Source organism: Anolis sagrei, chromosome 1 (assembly GCF_037176765.1).
Source record: "Anolis sagrei isolate rAnoSag1 chromosome 1, rAnoSag1.mat, whole genome shotgun sequence".
NCBI lineage: Eukaryota > Metazoa > Chordata > Lepidosauria > Squamata > Dactyloidae > Anolis > Anolis sagrei.
Window position 1 is genome coordinate 287051254 of NC_090021.1, and position 15862 is coordinate 287067115.

The following is a 15862-nucleotide window of genomic DNA, read 5'->3' on the forward strand; positions in this document are numbered from 1 at the left end:
CCTATATATTGATGGAGTAATTACTGTAATTGAATTATTTGGAGAGACTCATGAGCTATGTTCTGGCAACTATGTAAGAGGAAATCTAAGAAGCCACTCAATGGTGGTTCGCTCATAACTATGTGACTGCTCTAGGGATTCGGGTTACTGCAGTATGAAAACACCAGCAATGATAGAATTCTGCAATCTTCTGAAGCCACCCCCCCCCCCGCCCCAATTCATTGCTCTACTGAAACAATATGCAGTTCTAAGCAAGGACCATGTTACTAGCCATTATGCACATTCAAACATTGGTCGCCTATAGAGAGCTTTTTCCATGACAAGTCAGTTGTAAAAACTATTTTAAACCAATACAGATGGAGCTCTGTTATGACATCCTTGTCCACATTATTCTATGAAATATTGTGGCATTGCTCACTGTGGCCTTATGACCTTGCCCTTGTGTGATCATGGCAGCCCGATACAAACAGATTTTGTACCAGAAGATTCAGGACACATCTACACAAATTCTTTATCCTATGGCCGATCTGGAGTGTAAAATTCCAGATCGGGCCAGGGATGTTTTTGGCTGTTGGTCCTCTGTGAAGTCTTGGCTCTGTCTTTTCCTCTCCTCTGCTTTAGTTCCTCCTGTTTAGGTTTTCCCAATAGTGTAGATACCTTTCTTTGTATTCGTTTTTTGGATGGAGCATAAAAAACCTCCTAAAGGCCAGCACTAGTTGGTCTATTCCATTTGCCTGCATAGAGCTCTTTTGTTGGACTCCTTTTTTTTTGGCAACAGAGCTACAGAGAATAGAGGCTTAGGAATTATCTGGTAATCCTAGGCCTAAGCAATCCAAAAAACAGACATCCTTAGCACCTGCATTCAACAGTATCCATATACCACCAGTCCAAGAGACAACAGAAGCTTTTGACCAGCTTAAGCTTCAGAAGGAAGAAGATTGAGACAGTTTATAACCATCGCTTTGCACCAGAGGCAAGAAACCTTCAAAATTCCAGAGAGATGACTGCAACCAGCAAAATCTCCTTTTGTAATGTATTGTTTCAAGTTATTCTATATCCCGGATATAGGATAACTATCCTGGGTGGAGTTAACCCTTTATTCATCTTGTTTTCAGTAAACTCATTTTGGTTATCTTTTTACCTTACCTAAAGTGCCTCTGTCTGCTAAGGGTCTTAATCTTAACAGAAGGTATCAGATACCCCCCGAATAAAGCCAGACATTGTAGTTTTTCCCAAAGGCTTGGGTGTGCCATCACAACCCCTTTGGTTGTGATCACTGATTTAAACAGCTAGCATCTACTCTAATTCTATATAAATACTTGTAAATTAAGATGGAAAGATTGGATCTATTCCCATTACTCCCCACTAGGCTGCAATCGTATACTCTGGGATGAAGGTCTGTGCAGCCCTCCAGAGGTTGTTGAATGGCATCATCCAGCAATTTTGACCATTGGATATGTTGGCTAAGGCTGTTTGGAGATGTTTGGCAAGACCTGGTCTGACACATGATTCCATCTCCTTTTATACTCTCACACCTGGGAATAAAATCTGATATGTTCAGACATACAGAAGATTGCATTTCAGAGTTTGCATCTTCAGCCATCAAAATCACCTCTTGTTCCCATGCACAAGAGCTAAACCCTTTATTTTTTAAAAATCAGACTTACCAATAAGTAAGATCCTACATATGTACACAATAATGCAGAATACATATTTGTGAATGAGTTATTTGGTACATTTCTATCCTGCCTGTGTACACGGGGTCCTTGGCCATCTCTCATGCAGGCTTCTACAAGGCTCTAATCAGCTCAGCTTCACTACAGTGGTGACATCATATGTCCTCTGGACCATGCCTATGCACAGCCCCAAAATAGTTCCACGGAATAGGTGGGAGAGGTCCCTAACATTCCTTGGTAAGCAGGCTTGGGTAGATCAGTTTACATTCAGCAGCTTCAAAAACACAAGGGCAGCAATTTGTTCTGACAAACCCCGGGTGTGCCAAATATTCCTTCTATGGAAAGAGGAAGGTGTAACCTCAGCAGAAAGTGGAGCAGGGTACTATGAAGAACGTCTTTCACATTTGTCATTCTATTTGAGTGAACCGTCTGGGGCCCAGTTCTGTTCAACATCTTTATTAATGACATAGATGAAGGGTTAGAAGGCATGATCATCAAGTTTGCAGACAACCACAAATTGAGAGAGATAGCCAATACTCCATAAGACAGAAGCAGAATTCAAAACAATCTTAACAAATTAGAGAGATGGGCCAAAACTAACAAAATGAAGTTCAACAGGAACAAATGCAAGATACTCCACTTAGGCAGAAAAAATGAAATGCAAAGATACAGAATGGGGGATGCCTGGCTTGATAGCAGTACATGATTTTCCTGCTTCTTGGCAGGGGGTTGGACTGGATGGCTCACAAGGTCTCTTCTAACTCTATGATTCTACGTGTGAAAAAGATCTTGGAGACCTCGTGGACAAGAAGTTAAACATGAGCCAACATCATGCGGCAACTTAAAAAGCCAATGGGATTTTGGCCTGCATAAATAGTATAGTGTCTAGATCCAGGGACGCCTGGATCTTTTCTGCCTTGGTCAGACCACACATGGAATACTGTGTCCACTTCTGAGCATTGCAGTTGAAGGGAGATATTGACAAGCTGGAATATGTCCAGAGGAGGGTAATTAAAATGATCAAGGGTCTGGAGAACAAGCCCTATGAGGAGCAGATTAAAGAGCTGGGCATGTTTCACCTTCAGAAGAGATGGCTGAGAGGAGACATAATTGCCATGTATAAATATGTGAGGGGAAGTCATAGGGAGGAGGGGGCAAGCTTGTTTTCTGCTGCTGTCCTGGAGACTAGGACACGGAACAATGGCTCCAAACTACAGGAAAGGAGATTCCACCAGAATATGAGGAAGAACTTCCTAACAGTGAGACCTGTTCAGGATTGGAACTCTCTGCCCCGGAGTGTGGTGGAGGCTCCTTCATTAGAGGCTTTTAAGCAGAGCTGGATGGCCATCTGTCAGGGGTGCTTTGAATGCAGTTTCCTACTTCTTGGCAGGGAGCTGGACTGGATGGCCCATGAGGTCTCTTCCAGCTCTATGATTCTATGAATTAGAGATTTTATTTTCATGCTTCATGATCAGCTTGCTGGTGAATGCAACTAATTCATTTCTGGGTACTAAAAACTTGGGTAAACCTTGTCTTCCATTCTTTGAGAGATATACTAGGCAAATATGCTCAATTCTACAAGACAGTTTTTGTGTCCTCATATGCCTTTCACTGGTGGAAATACCTTTATGCTTTTTCAGGGCTATGTGCAAAGAAGACATCCTAATCAAGTTGGCACGGACAGTATTATACTGGTTTAAATGTTGTACTGTGCAAGATGATACACAGGGAAGTCCCTTCTACAATGACACATTGTTCTGTGTGTACAACGAAACTTTTGAGCAGTGGCACAATCTAGTATGATTCGAGTGCCTACGATGAGGTAATGTTACTCTACACATTGGTAAACAGACTAATACATCTAGCAGTTAAAGTAAAATGGCTCCTTACAACCCTCACGATTAGGATTGTATTACTACTATTCACTCTGAAACCTTAAAACTTACTACAAGAGAAATTTTCCTTGTAAGAAAGTCTCTTGCTTAAAATACACTCCAGTTTGTAAGGAACGGTTTAGAGATCCACCTAAGAAACAACTGGTGCTAATTATGATTGCTTGTGTTGTTCAGTATGTGAAGCCAACCCTAGGGAGGATGTGAGAAGTTTCAAAATAATAATAAACCCATATAATCATTAAACCCTTGTACCGCAGGACTGAGGACCGACAGGTCACAGGTTTGAATCCAGGGAGAGCGCAGATGAACTTCCACTCTCAGCTCCAGCTCCCCATGCAGGAACATAAGAGAAGCCTCCCACACGGATGGTAAAACATCAAAACATTTGGGCATCTCCTAGGCAACATCCTTGCAGACAGCCAATTCTCTCACACCAGAAGCGATTTGCGGTTTCTCAAGTTGCTCCTGACATGGGGAAAAAATCATTAAGCTTTTCAACAAAGAAACATGCAACCTATTTGAGCCTTATTATCTGATGATGAAGAAATTGAATGTGCACATTTTATTGTATTTTTTGTCTTTTTGTAAGCCACTTTATTGGGAGTCCATAAGAAAGATGAGATATGAATGGATGGATATGTTACGAAACAAAGGATTGTCTGTTTTCATCTACAGGCAAAGCCTGAGAAAAAGAAGTTCCTTTTCACAAAGTGTTTTCATGCCAGCTCGGTTCCTCTTGTACTTCTCTTTTCCTCGTATCTAGCAGCATCAGAATTAGGAAGATGTTGAGGGAAGACTGGAGGAAAACAGGCCTGAAATATAGGATGCAGCAGCATGTCTGCAGCAAACAACACAATAAATCTTGAGCTGTGGAAGAATGGTCATTTTAAAAAGTTTGAAACGGATGAATATTTAAATAATCTTTTAAATAATCTCTCTCTACCCTTCCGATCCTAATGGTTGCAAATTCATGACATTATTTCTTTAGTCTGTAACAGTAATGGAAGTTCATCATTTGCAAAAGTGCAAATTCTATAGGTCAGATTCTACACATGAATAATTTCCACCAAGTCTTCATAGTTTATGTTAAAAAAACTTCATTTTTGTTCTGGAGCAGGATTTGTGTACTAAATGTGAAGTATAAAAATAATCCATATTATGTTGATGTAGATTGACGGAGTTGGCAATGAGTCTTAATTTTTTCTGAAACATTGATTCCACAGAAGAGCAAGAGGGGGTATCATAATGCAGAAAAGCAGAAGAACTAGAACAGGAGGCACTTCATGGAAGCAGGAATCCAAGGCTAATTCCAGACACTGTTGCTTAGAAACCAGAAAAACAATATTGATAGCACAACTGCAAAATCTTGGAGGTGAGCCATCTTAGGCGGAACAGCTGTTGCAAATAGTATTGGCGACTTGCCATTCATGGAAAAAATATTCTGAATTTGACTTAATAGAAACAGTAATTGTCTAGCTGATGAAAAAGTTCATTGTTGTATTCGTTTGAAAAAGTCCATTTTAGAAGACTGAGCTTAACTCTCCCAAACCATTCTTTTGGAGTTTTTCATTCACTTTTCTGAAGTTGCCATCTCACTGGATATGCAGCTCCCAGTCTTTGCCAACATTTAATGAAAGCTTTTGAAGGGTCAACACTGAGTTCTTGGCATCATATGTGAAAGCCACTTTTTTGTTTTTTCCATCTGGATGTCAAAAGAATGAAAACAAATGTATTACATTTATTTAAACAAATTGAAGTTATTATAGGACAAAGCTCCCTGCTTTAAACAAATCCCCAAGCCAAACAACTCTTACAATTAAGATTATATCAAGCATAATCTCCCTTTAGATTGCAGTTGTTCATTGGATGTTCCCAAGAAGAATTGTGTCCCATTGTGTTAATGATGTACATCCATGGAATAGCAAACAGTGTGGTGTAGTTGATTAAGCATTGGACTATGGCTCTAAAGACCAGAGTTTGATTCCTCGCTTGGTCAGAAAATCCATTAGATGACTTGGGGCAAGTCACAGTCTCCCAGCCTCAGAGGGAGGACCTAGTGTGCAAGGGGTCTTGATTGAACTCATATAAAGTTAACCAAGATCATTATGTAGCATATGCACCAGAAGTTCTTAGGATATTTCTGCATCCTACAAAATGGGGTCAACTGACACTCAGATATATCACAGGCCCCTTCTACACAGCCATATAAAATCTAGATTATCTACCTCGACAATCTGGATTAAATGGTAGTGTAGAATGAACCCCAGTCACCTTCATAAGAATAGAATAAGTGGTAGCTTATCAGAGATGTTTATCTATATTATACTATATTTTTTATAATTTACATTTATTTAATTTATAGATGTCATGTTATAAATTGTTTTCATATGTGGGGTTATTTTGGGCTATTATGTTTGTATTTGTTCTTGTACTGAGGCACTGAATGTTTGCCTTTTTTGTTGGTTGGAATCTGCCATAAATCCCCTCAGAGAGACAGGGTGGAATAAAAATAGAGTTTTATTATTATTTATTATTATTATTATCCTATTCCGTTATAGTTGTTTGATACTAGTTTAACTGCTGTGGTCTCATCCTATGGAATCCTGGGATTTGTGGATTGGATTTGTAGCTACTCTACTTGGAATTCTCCAGGAAGGCAGGCAAAGCTACAAACAATTTACACAAAAGAGAGGGTCTAGTGAGAACAGGGTTTCAGTATTTCCTGAAATGCCTCCTTACATTGCTTGCTTGCCTATTAGCATTTGGTGGGGTGCAGGCAATGCCAATGAAAACTTTTTTGCGAACTAGGATTGTACCCATATGCTCTGGGACTGCATGTCTTATTAGGAATAGAGACGGAGAAGCTAGTTCTCTATTACACACTAGAGATGCCAAGATTTTGGCAAACACTGTGGGGCTAGAGAAGACTTCTGGGTATTTTGATTAACTATTTATGCCAGTTAGTTAGTTTTTGCTTTAAACACATATCATTTCATCATTACATTTTTTAAAAAACAGGAAATTGTGAAAGTAAATTAGAAACTGAGACTTAGTTGTCAACCTGACTTTAACGAAGAACTACAGTTTAGAGTGATTTAAAGAAGGGATACAAGGGGCAAACCTGAGGCTATTCATCACTATTCCTCCAGCTCACATCAACAGAAAACAATAAAGCAGAGTGAGCATACACACAAGAAACTTTCAGTTAGCATTTGTTAGATACTTTCTGGATGTATTTAGAAGTGTACTCATCATTACGGTATTTTGAGACTGGAGAAAATGCTGATGTATAAAAGAACAGTTGTTGTTGCTGTTGTTATTTATTTATTTATTTATTTATATCTAGCTTTTCTCCCATGAGTGGGACTCAAAACGGTGCTATGACCTTTCCCAACCATATCCTTTAAACACTGATGGACGTGGATGATGGGAGTTGTATTCCAAGACATCTCAAAGCTATCAGGTTAAGGAAGACTGATAAAACAATGGCCTAAATTCTGCATGGGACCTAAAGTTATTTGTTTAAAAATCTCCATCTCAGCTGTGCTAAAGGAGTCTTATGGAAGCATCCTAAAAATCAACATAGTAAGATATAGAATATTTTGACCATTTACCATGAATACTGGCTGTTACAGTAGAAGGTTGCTTTTTCATTCCCAAAATCAGTATCTGCTCAATTGTGCATTTTGTGCGATACTTTGGGTCTCCATCTACATGTCTAAGGGATTGAAAAGACAGAGAGAGGACATAAGGCATGTATCAACATCACTGCTGTTATATTATGAACTGAAGCCAACTGATAATCCCACTTCAATTTGTCCCATTGAAGCAACAGAAATTACCCGTGTTGACTTTCAGCAATCAGTTCAATGTGTCTACTCTTGCTGCAACTAGATTAAGAGAATATTTCCAGTTCCAGAAAACACATGGAAATAACACTTCAAGTCTACCTCTGGAGTGCTCAGATAAGACTACTCTTTGCAATAGAATATGCAGGAGAAAGAGGAAACTGATATAAGCAGAGTCTGCTTGGATCAGAGGCCAGGAATCTTTTGAGGCTCTAAAACCATGTCATCAGGTGGTCATTCTTTTGAAGGTATCTGCCAAACCACCTCTTTACTTGCACATATGCACCTTCTTAAAATAGCACACTTAACATTTTAAATTCAACCTGAGGAAGAACCAGTTCCTAGTGGGAATGATCAGATGACCACTTGGCCCAGGTTACTTTCCAACAATCTGTAGTAACCACCACTAACTAACGTGTCCTCTCAACTATAAAATGTTGCTTTGAAGGGCTGGACACATGCCAAAAATGAGGATTTTCAGGGAAACTGGAGTAAAAGACATGGATTCAAGCACTCACTTAAGAAGTGCATTCAAAGTAAATAATCAAGAACAACCTATGTCTGGACCGCAGTGGCTATTAGGTAACTACGATTTCTTTTGTTAGTCCAGACAACCACCAAGCTAGTTATGAAAACAAACCAGATTAAGGAACTACCAGTTACTCAACACTTTCTGCTTCAGACTTCTGGATTGACAGTGTCTATTACCTAGATGAGAAGGTGTTCTGATGGAAGGTGAATTTCCTCAGCAAGAACTGCTTCTCGTGAAGATATCGAAATGAATGTCCATCGTCCAGATAGAGCTCCCCGGCTGCAGACTCCTACATATTCAGATAATCCAATAAATATTCATTAAGCATTGTAGCATCTAAATAAAGACAAAGGGAATGAATAGTTATATTCTGATATTTAACAAATGTTTGTCCTGTGATATGAAGGCTAGAGAAACACTGATTCTGTGGTATATGCATTTTTTGTTCTACCATGTTTATGATCAAAGGGTTTTATAAAGTTGTTTCTATACAGTACAAAGACCTACAAGATATTTTTACTTGTAACCAATAAGGGATAAAAGTACACCCAACATGCAACTTTCAATAACTATGCATGGTATTTAATCCAAGAGTTAAATTAGGCAAGAAGACCTGGGGGAGGTGGGGGGCTTCTGGGGATGTGATCAGTCAGTTTTGTGGCTCTTAACTGTTATTTTTAAAAATACAATTGATGTTTAATTCTGTTTTAATGTTTGCATACCTACGGAATTTTAATTGTATTATCATGATTTCAATGAAAGCTGCTTTGAGTTTCTTTTGCGGAGAGAAAAAGTGCGATATCAAGAATAACAACAAAGGCAAAAGGAATGAATAGTTATATAAGCCCCTGTTCATGAATGCCCAGCCCTAATTGACAGATAGACTGTACTCAGCACTTTATCCCCAGCCCTATATTCTGTGTTTTTTTTTTTTTACACAAGCCTATGCTCAGCCTTCGCTAATTCTGATTATGTCTACTATATTTCTCATCACTGGCTGTCGAGGTTTACTTTTTATATATTCTAACAATGTTGTTATACCCTGCTGCTTTTAATTGGATAGTGATATATTATTATGTTTTTAATTATGTTTTAGTTGGTAAAATTTGTTGTTGTCCCTGGGCTTGTTCCCTTTTATTGTGTTTTTCCTGCATGGCAGAAGAGGGTTGGACTGGATGGCCCCTGGGGTCTACCACTGAAATACTGTTAAGTTTGTTGTTCATTTGTTCAGTCGCTTCCGACTCTTCGTGACCTCATGGACCATCCCATGCCAGAGCGCCCTGTCGGCCATCACCTCCCCCAGCTCCTTCGGGGTCAAGCCAGTCACTTCAATGATACCATCCATCCATCTTGCCCTTGGTCGGCCCCTCTTCCTTTTTCCTTCCATTTTCCACAGCATAATTGTCTTCTCTAAGCTTTCCTTTCTTCTCATAATGTGGTCAAAGTACTTCATCTTTGCCTCTACTACCTTTCCCTCCAATGAGCAGTTGGCTTTATTTCCTGAAGTATGGACTGGTTGGATCTTCACGGTCCAAGTATGGACTGGTTGGATCTTCACGGTCCAAGGCACTCTTAAAACCTTCCTCCAACCCTAAAATTGTTTTCCATTTTAAATATTGCATTTATTTTAATTTTTGCACCGAGTGAATTAGTTCACACTAATTCCATTCATCTGCCAATATCCAGGTCCATGCCTAATATATATAAATTACATATAATCTAATATATAATCATTTATTGGGGCTCCACTAGAAACTTTTGCTTCAAAAAGGGCTCTAGAGCTGAAAAGGTTTGAGAACCCCTGGTCTAGCTAATGGTCAGAACTGGAAAAGCAGCAAAATTATTCAGAATAGGAACCTGGCATAACTGCATTGGATTTAAATGTTTGCTAGATTTGCATATATTGGCAGAATTGACCTCAAACTTGTATCTCCACTTGGCAGAATAGAAAGAAAAACAGGAACTCTGTTTATTACCAAACAAAATATAGCATGCCGTACTTTAATCCTACCATGGGTGGGAGAGAAGTTCTATGTAAAGAAGTAAAGTGTAAGCCAAAGGCACAACTGCATAATTATACACTGCAATATCGAGACAGAACCAATGAATAACTGAAAATGATGATATAATATAAAACATAATTTCAGAGTACCTTACTATCCAGAGCAGCACGAAGTTCATAAGGAACATCTACCATCCATTCTGTGGATTTTCCTACAGAAGTTTTTAATGGTATAATAGTGCCCCCACGCTGAATTACTGGAATCTGCAGAAGAGGAAAAATAAAACAAAAAATGCACAAAATGTCTGTTTACCCCGAAGGAGCAAATATGATTCCTTGGCTTGGTGCTGTGCAGCTGTTATGTGCTTCCAACTTGCTTCTGACTTTTGCTGATAAGGTTTTCCCATCATGATTTATTCAGATGTGGTTTATTATTCTTTACTTCTAAAGCTTAGGAAGTGTGACTTGCCCAAGGTTTCCATGGCTGAACAGGAATTTGAATCCTGGCTATTCATCTACATTGTAGAATTAATGTGGTTTGACACCACTTTAATTGCCATCGGTCAATGTTATGGAATTATGGGAGTTGTAGTTTTATGAAGGCAAATAGTGTTGGTTTCTCACCAAAGTACAAATCCCAGGATTCTATAGCACTGAGCCATGACAGCAAAAGTGGTGCCAAACTGCATCAATTCTACAGTGTAGATGAGCCCTCAGCCCCAAACATTGGTGTTGCTATTAGCAACATAAAAATTATGACCTGATTTTCTAATCAGCCTTAACTCTCCCCCTCCCTCTCTCTCCATATATATCTGTGTGTGTGTGTGTCTTATATTTCAGGGAGGAATTATATTTATACATCATGAAACTGATACAACAAAGTTTACTAACAACAAAACTGAATTAGACAGAAAACCACTTTCATCTTTCCTTTCTCTCTGCATTCAGAATCTATTCTAAATGCCAAACCAACACAAATCAGTTTATACTTTGTCATATCTAAATATTCTTTCAGAGCTTTGTGTGAAATTGCAATAGTATCTGCACATGATTTCTTTTGAAATTTATTATTTTTCGCCAATTTTGAAAACAATTTGGGAAAAAATGAAATTATATGTTCTATTAATACAACTACATTTCCAGTTTAAAGTAATCTCTCTTGTGCAGTTACTAAATATTGGGGGTGTCTTTTTTATTGTTCTCATAATAATACAAGAATAAAAACATACACTATTCAAGGTCACTGGAATCTTCAATATGCCTTGAGTTTTCAAACAATTAAATTTTCGAAAGTCGTACCAGATCTGCTGAACATATAAAAAAGAATGAGTAAAATAACGATTGTTATGATAGTAGATCACAATGCAAAATTCTTGCAGAATATCAAACCCACGAACAATCAATAAAGTGAATCAGCTATTACACAGCAGTACAGCATTCCGCTGAATTGCAGAAATCAATGAAAAACTTGCAATATTTTAGTAGCGATGTAATAAGCACAATTCCCCAAACTATTACAGAAAGAATCCATATGATGCATAGGATGGAACATTTTAGTTGCTACTGGTCTTGACTCTCTCTCTCATTCTCTCTCTCTGTGTGGAGACACATGCTGTATAAATGTCTTAGGAAAGAAGTTAAGTAGCATTTAAAACTATGTGTTGTCGAAGGCCTTCATGGCTGGAATCACTGGGCTGCTGTGCGTTTTCTGGGTTGTATGGCCATGTTCTAGAAGCATTCTCTCCTGACATTTAGCCCACATCTATGGAGAGGTCTGTTGGAAACTAGGCAAGTGGAGTTTATATATATTTAAAACTATGTTACTGTAGTTTATTTGCGCAGAATCTGATTATGCAATTACCAAAAAAACACCAGAAAGCCTAAATTTGGTTCAGCATCTTCTGGAAATACATGTCAATAAAGGGAAAGAAAATAACAGATACCTCATTTCCTTACCTCTTCTGAACCAGGCAGAAGGACATTGACTGTTGTGACTTTGGGTTCAGTGACTGGATGCACCAACAAAGCATTTCCTGAAATATAAAACAAAATAGAGCCCATCTCTGGGATTTTATCATGTTTTGCCACATTCTACATTGTATTTGGAAAACAATTATTTCACCTCATAGTACAGGTGAAATAATTGCCAAATCAAAAATGCTTTCTAGAATACCACTGAGGTTTTAGTTGAAAGTGCTAACAGGTAGATCCTTCAAGATTATTAATGATTTCAACAGCACTTTCTGATTTACTGAAGGTTATATACTGGTTTGCTGAAGGTGATTAGTGGGTTTCGTAATTGTGACAGGACTGGAAGATGACTTCAAACTACTATTTAAGGCATCACAGTGGACAGCCAGTGCTGGCAAGAATGGTTTACATAAGGTACATAAATTAAAAAAAATAATGCAAATCAATTCTCAGGATTATAGAAGAAGGATGAATAGAAACTACAGACTCTAGAAATTAATATTAGCCATTACCATGATACAGATCTCCCCCAAGTTGATAATCTCTCAACCATGTAGCCTTTCCTTCTACTATTGTTTTACATTATATCATTGCCATGTTCTATAAAATCTCTCTAATATGGAGCGTTAAATCTTACCAAGCATATACTCATCTTCAATGCCAAAAGCTTCCAGTTGTTTGGGGAATTCTACCCAGACAGGTCTATGAAAACAAAGAAGGTGGACTATGAAAAGTATCCTCTGTCTTGAAGATAAACTCCCCAGTTACTATAAATATTCAAGATCACTGAATGCTATTTAAGTATCTAAAACTCACTGGAACGTTAGAAAAGAAATTGCATGGAATATTACCATTTTTTTAAAAAAGAAAAGACAATATTTTCAAAAAACACTGCTGAAAGATGAACAGCTGGAGCAGTGGTGTGAATCTAAAGGAAGAACCCTTTCAAACCAATCCTATATTTGCTTGAAAATAAAACAAGTAATTCTGGAAAAAGCTAGGAAGCACTGGATTTTTTCCCTGCTGTGCCACTTATTAACAGGGACACAAAAGACTAGCAAAGATATATGGTATTTGGGGAACTGGGAATTCCCCCCTAACTCAGATTTTAACCCAAGCCAGAAAAAATTGAAGTCTTTAGGAATGTGTATTTCCACTGTGGTGACCTTTCCCTGTATCTCAGGGCCCTTGCACACAGCCATATGAACCAGAATATTAAGGCAGCTAATCCACAGTACCTGCTTTGAACTGGGTTATCTGAGTCCACACTGCCATATAATCCAGTTCAAAGCAGATAATGTGGGATTTTATACAGCTGTGTGGAAAGGGCCTTGTTCTGGTGGTGCAAACATTTCCAGCAATCATACAGAAAGTACTCCCAGACTATTTCTTTTTTTAATATGCCAAATTGTCTCAGTCTTACAGTTCAGTACATTTCATTTATTTCAAGACTTTCCCAATTCTCTTGTGTAATTTCCCCCTGCAGCTAGAAGCAAAACATTTATATATGTCAAAAGGAAGAATTTTAATATGAAGTAACCCCTTTCTTTGCACGCTTACCTCATGACTGGTTCTGCAGCGGTATGTGCTTGATAGAAGAGTGAATATAAATAAGGAAGAAGGGAATAACGCTCCTTGATAGCTGCCCTGATGATCTGTGTATTCTGTTCACCAAACAGCCAGGGCTCACGGCGCTTGGTGTGCATATTGGCGTGGCCTCTAAAGAAAGGCTGAAGTGCTCCAGCCTGATACCATCGAACAAATAGCTCTGGTTCAGGGTCTCCAATAAATCCACCAACATCCGCTGGATTTCAGAAAGAGAATAATTTTTTTCAGAAATGATTGAATCTTTATGCATCTCCATTTGCTGAAAAAAATTGTTTTGCCCACACATAAAATAATTTAGAAAAGAGGAAATAAGTTACCAATAATGTGTGACTACAGCTACGGAAGGTGCAGCGGGTTAAACCACAGAGCTGCTGAATGTGCTGATTGAAAGGTTGGCGGTTCAAATCTGGGGAGCCAGGTGTCAAGGGGAAACCTTTACCTTTACAGCTATGGAAAACTATTTTAAGTCTAACAAAAAACACAAGAGAACAGCTGTAGCTCCATGTGGGGCCACATGTTAGGCATGGAAATATTTCCATATAGGTATTCTCTACCATCTGAAAACAGGTTTAGGAAAGAGCTCTGAGGAACCACTGCCAGCCAGTATACACCAGTGCTACTCTGGCTATCTGATACTGGGTACTGATATTTTTTCCAGTATCATATTTGTCACTATTGGCTACAACTGTTGCTTTCTTTCCTGGAATTTTGCTATGGAGCAGCAGTCAAAAGCTTGCAGACTTGGATTCATCCTCAGACTGCTGTTTAGAGTAAGGATGGAATAAACAACTTCCTGCTGGATGGTTCAATGGTTTGACTTAGGATGAGGCAGGTCCCCATGTTCCATCATGACATAATGGGCTTTAGCACAACAGGTTAACTGCCAGCTGCAGTAAATCTTGCCAGTCGAAAGTTTGACAGTTCAAATCTTGGGTTGGACTGAGCTCCTAGACTTCAGTCCAGCTTCTGCCTACCTAGCAGATTGAAAACAGCAATGTGAGTAGATAAATAGGTACCGTTTTAAGCGGAGAGGTATTTAAGGCACCCATAAGCAAATGCCAGATAAATGCTGGTGATTCCATCAAGGAGGAAGTTTATAAACAAAGCTCTTAGGAAGGGAAGATGGAGCGATAGCACACCCCACCTCGTAGCTGGAACCGAGCACAAGCTTCCAAGATGTCGAAAATGGGAAAGCCTGTATATCTCTATCTATGTACAGTTGTCTGTCTTGTCATTGTATAACGTGAAATGGCTCCCTTTACATTGTTAGGAAAATACAAGCTCTTGAGTGTATGCGCCTTGAAGTCCCCTGTCAATTTATGGTGATCCCATGAACTTTATAGGGATTTCTTGGACAAGGAATACTCAGAGGTGGTTATCCCCTGCTATGCAGCCTACAGCACCTGGTATTTGTTGGCAGTGTCCTATCCAAGTACGAACCAGAGCTGATCCTGCTTAGCTTACAAGATCATTACCTCCACAGAAAGAAATCCCTGCAATGCTGATTGTGAGCAACATAGGAATGGAGATTTTCAAGTAGCTCCACTCCGCTTTGTTGTCTCCAGTCCATACCGCACCTGGAAATAGCAAGATCAACCATTAAGGCTGTAATTACAAGGGTGTAAAAACAAGTGAAATAAGTTTTAGTTTTAAATTAATAACCTTTCAGGTTGTTTTGGTTGAAATCTCTATCCTGGCTTTATAAGCGGTGTAAGCTATGAGCCAGTCCTGTATTCATTGGGCACCACTACCATGACTGCTACGCTGTGTTGTCATAAAACACACTGATTACAATATGAGAAAAAGGATTATATTGAAATAAACTTTAATATTCACCTCCCATTAAAAGAAAAGGACATTAGTAAATTAAATACTATGTATCTTAGCAATATCAACACCCACTTCAGAAAATCATGGAGTGAGTTATGCTCCAACCATTCATTAACTTAAAAGTGCACACTGTGACCGCGACAATCTAATATTAAGCTGCTCTCATTATGTACCACTGGGTTTCCAATCCTATACTTTGGGATCTATTAAACAACAGTGTTCCTTAATTAAGTTGTCTGCCATGTAAGGAAATGTAAAAACTCAGTAACATTGAAACTAGAGACAGCCCCATGGTTTTTATGTTTCATGGCTGTATAAAAAAGGGAATTTGAGCAGGAGTTGGTTTGTCATGTAACCAAGTAAAAAGCAACATCTGCTGAAATTCCCTTTTCAACACAACCATTCAATGTATAGGAGCCATCTGTGGTTTTGTGTTGACAACCTAGACAGCTCAATGGTGTGACAGATGCTTTGCATGTCTTAAGTATTCAAATTCAACC

General features: G+C 38.7%; 1 protein-coding gene across 6 annotated transcripts in view; it reads right to left on the minus strand.

Annotated features, from left to right (window-relative positions):
* Positions 1-4004: 4004 nt before the first annotated feature.
* The window catches only part of GANC (glucosidase alpha, neutral C), a 33380-nt gene continuing 21522 nt past the window's right edge, over positions 4005-15862 (minus strand). For 2 of the 6 annotated variants that reach the window (XM_067462825.1, XM_067462824.1), the window contains exons 16-24: positions 15008-15109; positions 13485-13728; positions 12562-12626; positions 11910-11986; positions 11183-11260; positions 10104-10217; positions 8128-8240; positions 7186-7289; positions 4006-5273 (exon numbers count right to left, since the gene is read on the minus strand). In XM_067462825.1, coding sequence (XP_067318926.1) covers positions 5164-5273; positions 7186-7289; positions 8128-8240; positions 10104-10217; positions 11183-11260; positions 11910-11986; positions 12562-12626; positions 13485-13728; positions 15008-15109 — 1007 coding nt within the window. In that variant the 3' untranslated portion in view covers positions 4006-5163. Of the gene's footprint in view, positions 5274-7185; positions 7290-8127; positions 8241-10103; positions 10218-11182; positions 11261-11896; positions 11987-12561; positions 12627-13484; positions 13729-15007; positions 15110-15862 lie in introns of those variants that run through there. The other 4 variants (XM_067462826.1, XM_060760912.2, XM_067462827.1 and 1 more) reach the window with 4 other exon arrangements.